The following is a 12,089-nucleotide window of genomic DNA, read 5'->3' as shown; positions in this document are numbered from 1 at the left end:
ACACCTTCTGTATTCATGAAAGTTTTAATCAGGACTCTACTGTCAGATCTGTTGACGTGTAAAAACTCTTACCAACATATAGGTGTTATTTTTTTTACAGTTAATTTATATTTTGTTGTCTTCTGTTGCTTTCTTATTCTTCTAACAAGAACTTTATTAAACAATTACATGAATTATTAACACACATCAGATAAGAGAAAATAAATTGATCCTCTGATCTAAAAAAAAAAAACTATCCTTTTTAAAGAGCTTTTATTTTGTATTCTCTAACTTCCGGTGTCGCAGCCTGTGACGCAGACACGTGAACGCGTCACTTCGACCATCTTCGGCTTTTCTTCCTCCACGCTGACTGTACCTGACTGCACTGCCCCCTGCTGACGACCAGAGGGAACACTTATTTTAATGGCAAATGTTCAGACAAAAATTAAAAAGGTTCAACAGATTCATAATACATACAAATAAAGTTATTATTATTATTTTTATTATTATTAAAAATCAACACCCCTCTATTACATTTTCAGCATCTAAAATAAAAGATTAATAGCTTTTTTAAAACATTATTATATATTATATTATTATTCATCAGCGCAATATTTTTGAATGTTTGAAAATAAAAATAAAGTCAAAAAAGATGAGCTGAACATTTATTTCAGGTTTTACTTTGTATTTCTCTGTAGTTGTGTCATAAAGGAACCTGCATATATGGACAGAAATAACTGATAATCCATCCTTTATGAAGTTGTTATGTATTACAACAACCAATGATTAATGTTTTATCTGCATCAGTCAAACTGCAGATCAGTGCTCAACCACACAAACACAAACACACACACACACACACACACACACACACACACACACACACACACGCACAGACCCGACTGCTTCAACTTGAACGTTTTAATAACAGATCTCCATTTACACACTGGATACAGTGAATTCAGTCTGCTGTTACAACTTCCACCACAACAGGCGTGAAGGGTGTGAGAGCACTGTGTGTGTGTGTGTGTGTGTGTGTGTGTGTGTGTGTGTGTGTGTAGTAACTGTATGGTGATAATGGATAATGCATATTTTACACTCAAACAAAAAAATAAGAAAAGTGTAAAAAAACAACAACAAGGCCTTTAAACCGTGTGAAATAAAAAGGTAACACAACATTTGTAATAATCTCTGTTCCCATGTTGTGTTGTGTCTGTGCAGATGGAGGTGGAGGGAAGTTTTCAGTGTTTCCAGTTGACTGTGGTGTCCTTGGTTGTTAATGAGGATTGTGTCGACTCAGCTTCTCACTGGACTCAGCACATGCAGGTTGTTTTGCAGCTGTTCTGGGGACAGACCCATCAGTGCTGCTGTGCTCCAGGGAATACTATGACCATCCCTTAATAGTGTAGCAACATCCTTTGTGTGTGTGCATAGTTGTGTAACTGTATCTCAATCTGTGTGTGTGTGTGTATAATCAGATTTGTAAACGTGTAAGTATCTGTAAATGTGTACTGAGATTTGTTCAGGTGCAGACAAAGATCAAATTTTCATATTTGTCTTCACCTGTGCAAATATCTCATTGAAAACAGTTTTTAAACTTCAAAAGATCGAGGTGCATGATTTTCATGTTTGAGCAGATTCAGGTTTTCTTCTCATCTCAGTCGTGATGACGCATTCATTTAGCCTCAGATCCAAGATGGACCCTGAAACCCCACGAGCTCGCTCCAGATACACTTGGAAGACATGCTGTTGCTATGACAACGAGAAAGACGAGTATACAGGGCAGCACCGTCGAGCTGCAGCGAGAAACTGGTGGTTTGTCTGTTGCTGCAAGGGCACAGACCTGGATCCTGCAGTCCTGAAGTCTCTCTGCTATTTATAGGATGTACTGTCTCACACACACACACACACACACACACACACACACACACACACACACACACACACACACACACACACACACACACTGTTCTTGTTAAGACACTGCATTGACTTGTGGACATCCAATCCCACACTCTGACCTCCACCAGGCGTTGGTCCACATGAGGAGTACTGGGGTTCACTGGGTGCTCTGTTGTGCACGTCTACCTTGTGGAGGCACTGGTACAAGGTTGGCGTGCACACTGTTAAAGGTCTCATTGAGAATATAAACGTGCACAAAATGGATAAAGACAAAAACACTGCTGGCTTCCTGCACTAAGAACTTTCCGAGAGGAGTCGGTAGTTTGTTGTTGCACATAATAAAAAGCCAGAAGAAAAGAAAAGACAGATCCTGTTCAGGAACCTTCTCTCTGCTCGATGGTTGAGACGTGGTCAGACAGGATCTGTCATGAGTGCAGAGAGATTATTGATAAAAAAATGACTGATTCAAACTCATGAATCTTTGTCTGGACTGTCACTACAGATTAAGTAATGAATGTCTGTAAAAAGCCAAGTTTATTTTCAGTTTAGACCAAAGTGCTGGAGGCTCCACCCACAGACAACCAGACGTCTGTTGCTGCTTGTTTTAACACAAGCAGCCACAGACAGACACTGACGAACAACCCCCCCCCCCCCCCCCCCGAACACAGATCAGCTGACGTGAGCACAAGTTTACAGCCAAATTAATATTTAGTGTTTTTATGATGAGAGGAGAATCCATGCAGAGGTTTTAATGTCATATTTGCATTTTAATCTCCGGTCAAAAGAAAACGTTTCACCGTAAACAAACTGAACTTGTGTATTTTAATGACCCCGGCCCAGGAAGCTGCTTTTGTCCCTTTGTTTGTTGGTTTGTTTCTGAGCAACATGACGCAAAAGCCACTGAACGGATTTCCACAGAACTTGGTGGAAGGTGAGCGACGGGTCGGGAGCTCAGAGCATTTTGGTGCAGACGCAGGAGTTTCTTCCACTTTCTTTCTTTCATTTTCGAGATAGGATGTTTTTCCCAGGGAATAATTCGTGGATCTTGATAAAACAAATCATATTTAGGGAACTGAATTTAATAACTGTGTGAACTTTGGTGCAGCTTGTTTGAATTTGAAGGGACTGTTGGACGTTGGTGGAGGTTTGAGCTCTAACTGAGTGATGTTCTATTTGTTTCTTTAACCAGAAATAACCACAGAATACATTTCAACACGTCGATAGCAGGCAGCTGAAATCTGTACTTCAGTTTCTTTTCTTACTTGAACAATAAACCAGGAATCTGAACAAAGACTTCATGTCCCAATCAGTCTGAACAAAATCCAACTGTAAATGTTTAATTTAGTCAAAGGGAATAAATCTAGATGTTGACACAGATGCACACGTGTTAGATCCTCTGTTCCAAACACATGTTGAGGTTGTGGGAGCTCAGATCGATCAAGAAAATAAAAACCCTACGTCAGCAACGACAACTCAGGATGTACTGTGGGTTTATTGTATGTGCAAATTCTTGCAAGAGGCAATTCCGGTGCAACAGGAATGGAGCCCAAGACACAGCAAACTGCATATGATGCTACACCAGTAGTGGGTTTGTGTTAGTTTGTTGTGTGCGTGCATGTACAGTACGTGTAAGCCTTTTCATGTTCGGAATGTGCAACAGTGTGTGTGTGATCGTGAGCCTTGATGCTGTTTGTCCACATGATGTTTGTCAGCAGAATTATTTGGACAGTGAGCGGAGACGTGGAGCGAGCCACCGCTCTGAGGATCGACTCCTGACCCCAAGATACTCTCGTCTCCATCCACGGATTTAAACCTTCTCACTTTCAGGGACAAACTGGAGAAACTCTATCACACGAAATAAAAACACTTTGACATCTTCAAATTCCCTAAAACAGCAGACATTCAACTTTTAACTGTGGTTTTTATGTACAATAGAAGGATCTTCATATATTAATATTCTTCATCTTCACGGCTTTTTCTTCACTTACTCGTTGTCAAGTCATTATTTCCATACACATTTGTCCTTTTTGTATTTATAGAGTATTTTCAGTATTTACAGTATAAATTACTACACAATCTTGTGATAAAATAAATAACTTAAATACAATGGCCGTGGCTTTTGCAGTGTCTTTTGCATTAAGGAGAAAAGGGAGGGATGGGACGAAGGCGAGGCTGAAGAACAGAGGCTGAAGGACAGAGGCTGAAGAACAGAGGCTAAAGAACAGAGGCTGAGGAACAGAGGCTGCAGAACAGAGGCTGAACAGAGGCTGAAGAACAGGGGCTGAAGAACAGGGGCTGAGGAACAGAGGCTGCAGAACAGAGGCTGAGGAACAGAGGCTGAAGAACGGGGGCTGAAGAACAGGGGCTGAGGAACAGAGGCTGAAGAACAGGGGCTGAAGAACAGAGGCTGCAGAACAGAGGCTGCAGAACAGAGGCTGAAGAACAGAGGCTGAGGAACAGAGGCTGCAGAACAGAGGCTGAGGAACAGAGGCTGAAGGACAGAGGCTGAAGAACAGAGGCTGAAGAACAGAGGCTGAGGAACAGAGGCTGCAGAACAGAGGCTGAGGAACAGAGGCTGAAGAACGGGGGCTGAAGAACAGGGGCTGAGGAACAGAGGCTGAAGAACAGGGGCTGAAGAACAGAGGCTGCAGAACAGAGGCTGCAGAACAGAGGCTGAAGAACAGAGGCTGAAGTACAGAGGCTGAGGAACAGAGGCTGAAGTACAGAGGCTGAGGAACAGAGGCGGAAGAACAGAGGCTGCAGAACAGAGGCTGAAGAACAGAGGCTGAAGAACAGATGAAGACTTCGCTCCTCGTTCCTTCAGGGTTACGAACTGAGAGGCGAGTCGGTTTGTTGGACGCAGTCTTTCTGCAGAGCAACAGGGAGGAGGGAGGTGACGGCAGAGGGAAAAAACTTTATTCCCACTGTGGCGTGAGTTGGGAAACTCTCCCTGAGGACAGAGCACAGTGTTTCCTGCTCATAAAAACATCAGGATTTCTTACTACAAATGTTAAAGAATAAATGCTGCACTGTGAAATCAAAAGGTCCATCACGTCAAATAATATGTTTCCGGTATTTAGATGTTTATTAAAATCGTTAAAATCTGGCTGATGAAACTGACCTAACTAAATATATTTTAGCTTTTTTAAATAGTGTTATAATTGCTAAGACAGAAGTGAAGAATAGCTTGATGATACACAAACTAATAGTGACGGAGGACAGTGAATCTGTGGATCTAAATTTAAAATAAATACATTCTACAGCCAAAAGTATGTGGATGTGTTCACATTGTTCTTCACTGGATCGAAGCGGCTTCAAGGTTTAAGAGGTGTCCACACACTTTTGTCCATGTTGTGTACATGTCCACAAACCCTGAGCAAAGCTAATTGCTAACTAGCTGACGCTCTATATTCAAGTATTTGTTATTGTTCTTGTTAACTTTGTAACAAGTGTCATGTTTATCTGCTTTCAGAAGAATTTCCCAACAAACCACCACAGCTGTGAGAGTGAAGTTATCAGGAAACTGAGCCCGACCAATGAAATATATTGAAATATATGTGTTTGCCAAAATGAACAAAGCAGAAAAGATGTGCATTTATGTTTAAGTTTTATGGAAATAATTACATGTTTATTTTCTTAATAGAAGTTCTACATATTTAGTTGGATTTGTGTTTTCTTTATTTATAGTTGCTTATAATAAAGTTTATTTATTTGTCATGACTTTTGATTATGACCTCTTATGACCAATTTGTTTTTGATATATATATATATATATATATTCGCCGTAATAACGATATCGGAAATGTTTTACTCCCTATGATTTATGATTTTAAATGACTTTAAAGGTGCTGTATAAATGAAGTTATTATTGTTATCAGCATCAGCCACAAAAAATCCATATGGGTCGGGCTCTGACAGATTTTGGGTCATGGGAAGCAAAGAGAGTTACAGTGAAGGTTTAATACTAAAGTGTGTCGGGCACGGTCTGACATGTTGGAGGAGGAATGGAGAGAAGCGTCGGAAAGAAAAGAAGAGGGCTGAGAACGAGGGAGGAGGTGGAGGGAGGGAGGAGGTGGAGGGAGGGGTGAGTGCAAAGCTTCTCCTCCAGCTATACCACGGTGCCGCTCGGAGAGTTCCCGTTCTGTGCTGTCAGGTTCTGAAGGAGAGACAAAGAGACAGAACACGAGGGAACGTTAGAGACGAGGGACAATCAAGAAAATCTAAACTTCACTTTCAAGTGCAGGAAGATAAGAAGCCATTGTTGCTGCGGAGAGGAGAAGAGATATCATCTCCAGCTGTTGAGTCATTTATTGAACTTCCGAAGTCTGAAGAAGCAAAAACTCGACTCAAAATAACTTTAGTACTGACCTGCACTGATTTACTGAGGAGGCAGCAGATTCAACTAACGTCTAACAAGAAGTAGGCTAATTACAATTTGATATTAAATGTCCTGGAAGAAGTAAAACCACAGAGGAGAGAAGTGGAAGGACCCAGTTTAAGAGTGAAATTCATCACTTATTTTAATATGAGATTTTTTGGCATCATCCCATTTGAACTTGTTTAAAATCTTTTAATAATAAATAATTATGTCTTTGTTAATCCAATGACTTTCTAATGAAAGACTGGACTGCAGACGTACCGCCTTCCCCGGCCGGGCCCAGGTGCAGATGAGACCCTCTTGGCAGGCGGTGATGATGCAGTCGTCCATGAACACCAGGACCGTCAGCCTCTCGTGTGCGATCTTCTTGCACACCAGCGGCTCCAGGAGCGGCACCTCGTGCATGCGTGGGCACAGCGTGGTGCCCAGGACCTTAGCAGCGTCCAGCCGATTGCTTCTCGGCGCCACATTGATCTTGTCGTTGCTTTTGCTAATGTTGCCCAGGCTGTGGTAACGCTTGTGCTCCTTCTCCACGCCTCCGCTGCTCCCTGACTTGTCCGACTTGCGCTCCTGGAGCGACAGCGTGGCAAAGCGGCCGATACTGAACGGGGTGCTGTTTCCTCCGCCGCTGCTCCCTCCCCCTCCTCCACCTCCCCCACTGCCCTCCGAGGCCCCCTGACCCTTGGAGGTGTTTGCCACCGCGGGGTGGGGCAGAGAGTTGGAGCGTGAGAGGGAGCGGGGGAGCGGTAAGGGGAGTGTTGGTGGGTTGGCTGTGCCAGTGTTGGTGTTAGGTGGGTGATGGTGCCCCTCAACCCCTCCACTTCCTCCCCCACCTGAGGTGCTGTTGACCACCCCGCTGCCAGAGTTGGATAGCGAGGGTCCGAAAGTGTTAGTGAATGCTCGGGACAGCGGCAAGCGTGGGTACAACACGTCATCCGTCAGGTCCCACAGACAGAACTGGGTGTCCTGCCCCACTGAGCCAAACCGGTACGTGACCGACGGCGTACCTCCACCTTTAGAGCTGTGCCGAGAAAGACGCGACAACGTGCTGCTTGTTCGGACCCGGCCAAAGTGCATGGTGTTGTTTGGCGCCCCCTGGTGGAGGTCCTCCTCACTGCCGCTAAGCTCCATCGGCTCATCATCTTCCAGGGAGGTCGTGAAGGGGTCGAAAGCCACCACGTTCACCCAAGACTTGTGGCCGTGCCCCCTTGCTACCACACGGCTTTCTGCAAATGACCAGACGGTAACCAGGTCATCCTCTCCGCCTGTGGCGAGGTATTTCCCATCTGGACTCCACGACACGCACAGCAGCCCCCCAAAGTAACTCTTCATCACCCCCTGCAGCTCCATCGAGTCAAAGTGGAAGACGCGCAGGCAGCCGTCCTGGCCCACACATGCCACATGGACGCCATCCGGGGAGAAAGCAAACTCATTGAGGCCCCCTTCGCCCACGGCCCATCGCAACAGCGGGTTGCGCGGCGTCTTGGTTTTGCAGGCGTAGACGGCGAAGCCTTCTCCCTGCCGCAGCAGAGAGTACTGGGGGGCTGTGGTGCCGCATGGGTGGTCCACGTTGTAGAGGTAGAGGTGGCCACTGGCATGGGAGGCCAGGAACAGGTTCTCGGACTTGGGAAGCCATTTTAGACACGTCACCTTGGATTTGTCTATCAACCTCTGGAAAACAGGGAGGAGGCGGACAGGGGGAAAGGGAGGTGAAGGACCGGGAAGAGAAAAGGAGAGGAGATACAAAAAGAAGCTTTTAAATCGGAGGAGGAATGGACGAAAAAAGAATACAAGAGAGAGTCAAATAAAACAAATCCCAGGGAGGTGAAGAGATTCCACACACACTCTGACACAAAGTCTGCATGCAGTAGTGCACACACACATACCCCCAGTCTCCAATCTCCTAAATTTAATTGGGAATCCCATTAAAGAGAATCCCATTAAACGAAAAGAATCCGTTCAGGAGACGCAGTAAAAGAATGTGGAAACGACAAAGCACGTGAGGAGGGAAAACACTGAAAACGCTGTCGGATTATTTTCTATCAGGCTTTAATCGCAACAACCCAAAGAGCTGAAACACAGAGGAAACTCAAATGAGCAGATGTAAAAAAAACAAACGTGATAATACCTCCTCATTGAAGAGTTTACTGGTTTCCTTCTTAATGGGGTCGAGATACTGGACTTGTCCGGCGGAGAATCCCACGATGAGAGCGACACTCTCTGCTGTGGCCGAGTACTGGTTGAAGTCGTGACACGTTGGCTGGGTCCCCTTGTAGATCCTCTTGTCTATTGGCTTACTGAGGTCTACAGCCTGCAGACAGAGTGGATAAAGACCAACATGATGCACGAGCAAAACATCATCGAGTGAAAGATCAGGGAAGAAACTCATTTCTCATCTATTGAGACCAAAACATCAGATGTTGGAGTCAGAGCAAATATGTCTCTCTGGATTCAGAGATGCTGATGTGTCTTCTCAGCAGCAGTGGCCACACAAGACCAGAAGGCCACATGGCTGCAGGAGACTGGAACTCTCTGTATGTTACTGGTCTGCCCACCGACATCATTTCATGTCCGTCTTAAAGCAACGGTTTCAGATTCCAAACCAGAACTGAAGCACATTTTCCTCTTCGTAGTGATTTCTTCTATTTCCGTCCCTTTTTGAATGTGCTGAATATGTAATGAGCACAAATCCACAATCATGGCTCTGTGCTCATATACATTCCAAAAGTTTAACTGGAGCTATTTTAAAATTTTCAGTAAGAGTGAGGGAATCAACCTGTGGGCACAACGAGGACTGAAGTTAAGACCCGCTGCTGGACTCAGTCCTCAGAACCTGAAGTAAAGACCAGCTGCTGGACTCTGTCCTCAGAACCTGAAGTAAAGACCCCCTGCTGGACTCAGTCCTCAGAACCTGGAGTAAAGACCCCCTGCTGGACTCAGTCCTCAGAACCTGAAGTAAAGACCCGCTGCTGGACTCAGTCCTCAGAACCTGAAGTAAAGACCTGCTGCTGGATCCACTTAGTGACTAAGGGCTTTGCATCATATTGATTGTGATATTCATCTTCTCTCTGTTATACATCTTAAGTGTCACTTGCAGAAACCTTTTGAGTCACTGAGTCCTGCATCATCGACACCTACCTGCATTCATAATGAAGCCCGAAGAAATAAAGTGCATTTGTGGTACAGGCAGGATCATTTTATTAAGACCCAGAGTAGATTCATGTAAAGGTGTGACAGACTGACAGTGTATGAAAGAGGCCTTAACATTTTAAAATACAGCAGTTACAACAGTTCCCTCGTTGATCCATGTGATGTTAGAGGAGGAGCAGCTTTTTACGTTTGTCCTCCATATCCTCCTAAAGTGGTTCCTCCCTCTATGAGGAGCAGAGGTGCAGTTTCAGCTTTTCAAGAGCATCCAGTGTTTCTTAGTGAGGAGAAACTACAGGAGCAATACAGACTGCACCTCCTTCCACATCTGATTCAAGACGTCACCCTTCTAGAGTTGTGTCTGTGGGGAAGTGGGAGATACTAAAGTGGTTTTCTGTATTAAATTCAACAGCATCTTGTCTCTTGTAAACCATCTGCTGCTGCTGGTGACTAAATCACCTTCAGTGCAACTCACCCCCCCCCCCCCCCCCCCCCCCCCCCCCCCCCCCCCCCCCCCCCCCCCCCCCCCCCCCCACTTCTCTCTGTCAATATCCAGTGTCCCTGAGGCGAGGTCTTCATCAGACAATCACCTCCTGCACTGTGAGGGTGAAACTCCTCCTTCAGGAGGTCAGTGTGCACATGTCATCACAGTAAATCATCCCAGTAATTGCAGCAGAGCAGGATTGTAGTGTTGTGGTGTTGCACTTTGCAGACTAACACTCAAACGACTGGAGGGATTACAGCAGGGACGGAGGGGTGTGACCTGTGTCAGGGGAAGAGCCATGCATTTTTCTTTAAAGTGTTTTTTCTCAACACTTTGACTGATTTCACAGGAAATAAAGAATCTATCTTGATTGTATCTTGACATTCAGAGGACTGATATCTATGAGTGAGGGTGATTTGGTGCAGCTTGATTGAAAGTAAGATGCAGTTTGGTGAAGAGATGTGCTTCACTGGTATCATGATCATTTGTACTGTCGGGTTTGGTTGTGTGTTGTTGCTATAACCCAGTAAGTACAGAGAACTTGCAGTAGAACCCCCCCTCTCTCCCGATGGGAGTACAGTTACTGCATGAGGACACACAGCAGCTTGTATTTGACAAGTTTCCAGAGGCTCCAGCTGTCAGAGGCCGCTCCCTGCTCCCCCTCGCCCGGACACAGTGAACCTGCTCCAGCCTCCTCCCGCACCCAGCATCCCCCCCCCCCCCCCCCCCCCCCCCCCCCCCACAGACATTTACAGTTTAACCACAAACACCAGCATCACATTAGCGGTGCAGGCTAACATGCTAAGCTAAAGCCCGAGCATCCGACCTGTCATCCCGGCCGAGGGGAGGCGGGGAGCGGGCTCACCTTCTTGATGTTGGTGTAGGTGTAGAAGTACAGCTCCCGGCCGATGTTGAAGCACACCCTCTCCGACTCCTCGCCCGGGTCCTCGGGCTGCAGCTTCACCATGGAGACCCGGACCGGCGGCAGGAAGCCCGCCGGGGAGGAGTTGGCTGCGGCATTGGAGGACGAGGAGGCGGCGGCAGCAGCCCCGGGCCCCTGCAGCAGCCCGACCCCTCCGCCCGGTATCGGACCGGGTCCGGGCCCGGGGCCCAGCGTGCCTCCAGCGGCCGGACCCCGCGGCAGCCCGCCCCGCTGCTGCGAGTCCGAGAGGGTGAGCAGCTTGTAGAAACCCTCCCGGGTCCGGAACTGGGATTTAATCTCATTGATATCCTTCAGAGCGCCGCCATCTCCGGCCATTTTTAGTGCAGACAAGCCGCACAGGAAACCGAGGTTTTGACCTGGAAATAATATCGATGCAATAAAGAAGTACTAGAATAGAAAGAGGCGAGGCGAGCCGAGCTGAGCTAGGCCGACCAGCGCACCCGGTTCGACCCCGTGCATCTTACACCAGAACCGGCGACCGCACCGCTGCTGCCTGCTGAATGATCCCGGAGAGGAAGCCCTTCTGAGCCGGTGTGAGCATCATCCTCCACCGGGTCTCTGGCTCCGTTCATCCGCTGTGCGTGAAGTGCGTGAAGTGCGTGTGACGCTGCTGCTGCTGATGCTGATGCTGCTGCTGATGCTGCTGGTCCGACCCGGAGCCTGGATCCTGGATCCTGGATCCTGGAACCTGGAGCCTGACACTGATGATCCGGAACCTCATCGATTCACCTCCCGGAGGAGAAACTGCTCCTCAAACAGCTGATACACAAACTTTACTGTCCCACCTTCAAAATGCAGCTCTGATATGAATCAGCTGTTAAAATCACCACTTTAACACTAAAGCTGTGATACTCACATCTGGGTGGTTTTCATTACAGAGAGAATATCATGTAATTCATATCATACATCATCTGAAAGGAACTTCACACAGGTCGAACCCAACAGTTCCCACAATGAGAAACTCTCTCATTGACTTGAATAAACCCCAAACCAGAACCAGACTCAAACCATCATGTTTAAACTCTCAGACTGGTTTTATAATAAAAGAGTTGATGATGTTACTAATGATGGCAGCACCAGTTAGTGATAATAAGACTGATACTGGGAGAATGGATGGACTGAAGGACCCAAAACAGCTGGTTTGTTGAAAATCTCAATAAAAACCTGGGCTACGTTGTAGCACTAACGTGCCCGAGCACATGCATTTTGAAATATTGACACATAGAGCTGTTCAGGCTTGGTGTCTGGTCATGTGA

At 46.4% G+C, this 12,089-nt stretch overlaps 4 protein-coding genes across 5 annotated transcripts in view; 2 read left to right on the top strand and 2 right to left on the bottom strand.

The window, feature by feature from the left end:
• The window catches only part of LOC117773272 (spectrin beta chain, non-erythrocytic 1-like), a 750,817-nt gene that overhangs the window by 330,536 nt on the left and 408,192 nt on the right, over positions 1-12,089 (top strand). The window lies entirely within an intron of this gene.
• Positions 1-12,089, top strand: part of si:ch211-14c7.2 — a 432,059-nt gene that overhangs the window by 371,998 nt on the left and 47,972 nt on the right. The window lies entirely within an intron of this gene.
• Positions 3,355-5,711, bottom strand: LOC117773313. The gene is made up of 2 exons (XM_034605130.1): positions 5,350-5,711; positions 3,355-4,860 (listed from the first exon to the last, which is right to left on the bottom strand). Exons 1-2 carry the CDS (start codon positions 5,474-5,476, stop codon positions 3,950-3,952), a joined length of 1,038 nt encoding a protein of 345 aa, XP_034461021.1. The 5' UTR covers positions 5,477-5,711; the 3' UTR covers positions 3,355-3,949.
• On the bottom strand, positions 5,790-11,900 carry zmp:0000000529 (WD repeat-containing protein 20). Of its 2 annotated transcripts, XM_034605088.1 has the most exons (4): positions 10,756-11,900; positions 8,388-8,570; positions 6,521-7,930; positions 5,790-6,037 (listed from the first exon to the last, which is right to left on the bottom strand). In XM_034605088.1, exons 1-4 carry the CDS (start codon positions 11,146-11,148, stop codon positions 5,990-5,992), a joined length of 2,034 nt encoding a protein of 677 aa, XP_034460979.1. In that variant the 5' UTR covers positions 11,149-11,900; the 3' UTR covers positions 5,790-5,989. The 2 variants fall into 2 exon arrangements, with proteins under 2 accessions (XP_034460979.1, XP_034460982.1); XM_034605091.1 differs by lacking the exon at positions 10,756-11,900 and having other exon boundaries at positions 6,521-8,012; positions 8,388-8,510.

Source organism: Hippoglossus hippoglossus, chromosome 13 (genome assembly GCF_009819705.1).
Source record: "Hippoglossus hippoglossus isolate fHipHip1 chromosome 13, fHipHip1.pri, whole genome shotgun sequence".
NCBI classification, from domain to species: domain Eukaryota; kingdom Metazoa; phylum Chordata; class Actinopteri; order Pleuronectiformes; family Pleuronectidae; genus Hippoglossus; species Hippoglossus hippoglossus.
The sequence above is the reverse complement of the archived record's forward strand: the minus strand, read 5'-3'. Positions and strand labels throughout refer to the sequence as shown.

What these genes read in the sequence shown, in the direction of transcription:
- zmp:0000000529 (XM_034605088.1), bottom strand. Translation starts at nt 11,148, where the DNA reads ATGGCCGGAGATGGCGGCGCTCTGAAGGATATCAATGAGATTAAATCC. An exon ending in CCTACACCAACATCAAGAAG is followed by an intron (nt 8,571 to 10,755) that starts GTGAGCCCGCTC and finishes CTCTGTCTGCAG; the next exon opens with GCTGTAGACCTCAGTAAGCC. An exon ending in GTAAACTCTTCAATGAGGAG is followed by an intron (nt 7,931 to 8,387) that starts GTATTATCACGT and finishes CCTGTTTTCCAG; the next exon opens with AGGTTGATAGACAAATCCAA.
- LOC117773313 (XM_034605130.1), bottom strand. Translation starts at nt 5,476, where the DNA reads ATGCACATCTTTTCTGCTTTGTTCATTTTGGCAAACACATATATTTCA. An exon ending in TTGTTGGGAAATTCTTCTGA is followed by an intron (nt 4,861 to 5,349) that starts AAGCAGATAAAC and finishes TGATGTTTTTAT; the next exon opens with GAGCAGGAAACACTGTGCTC.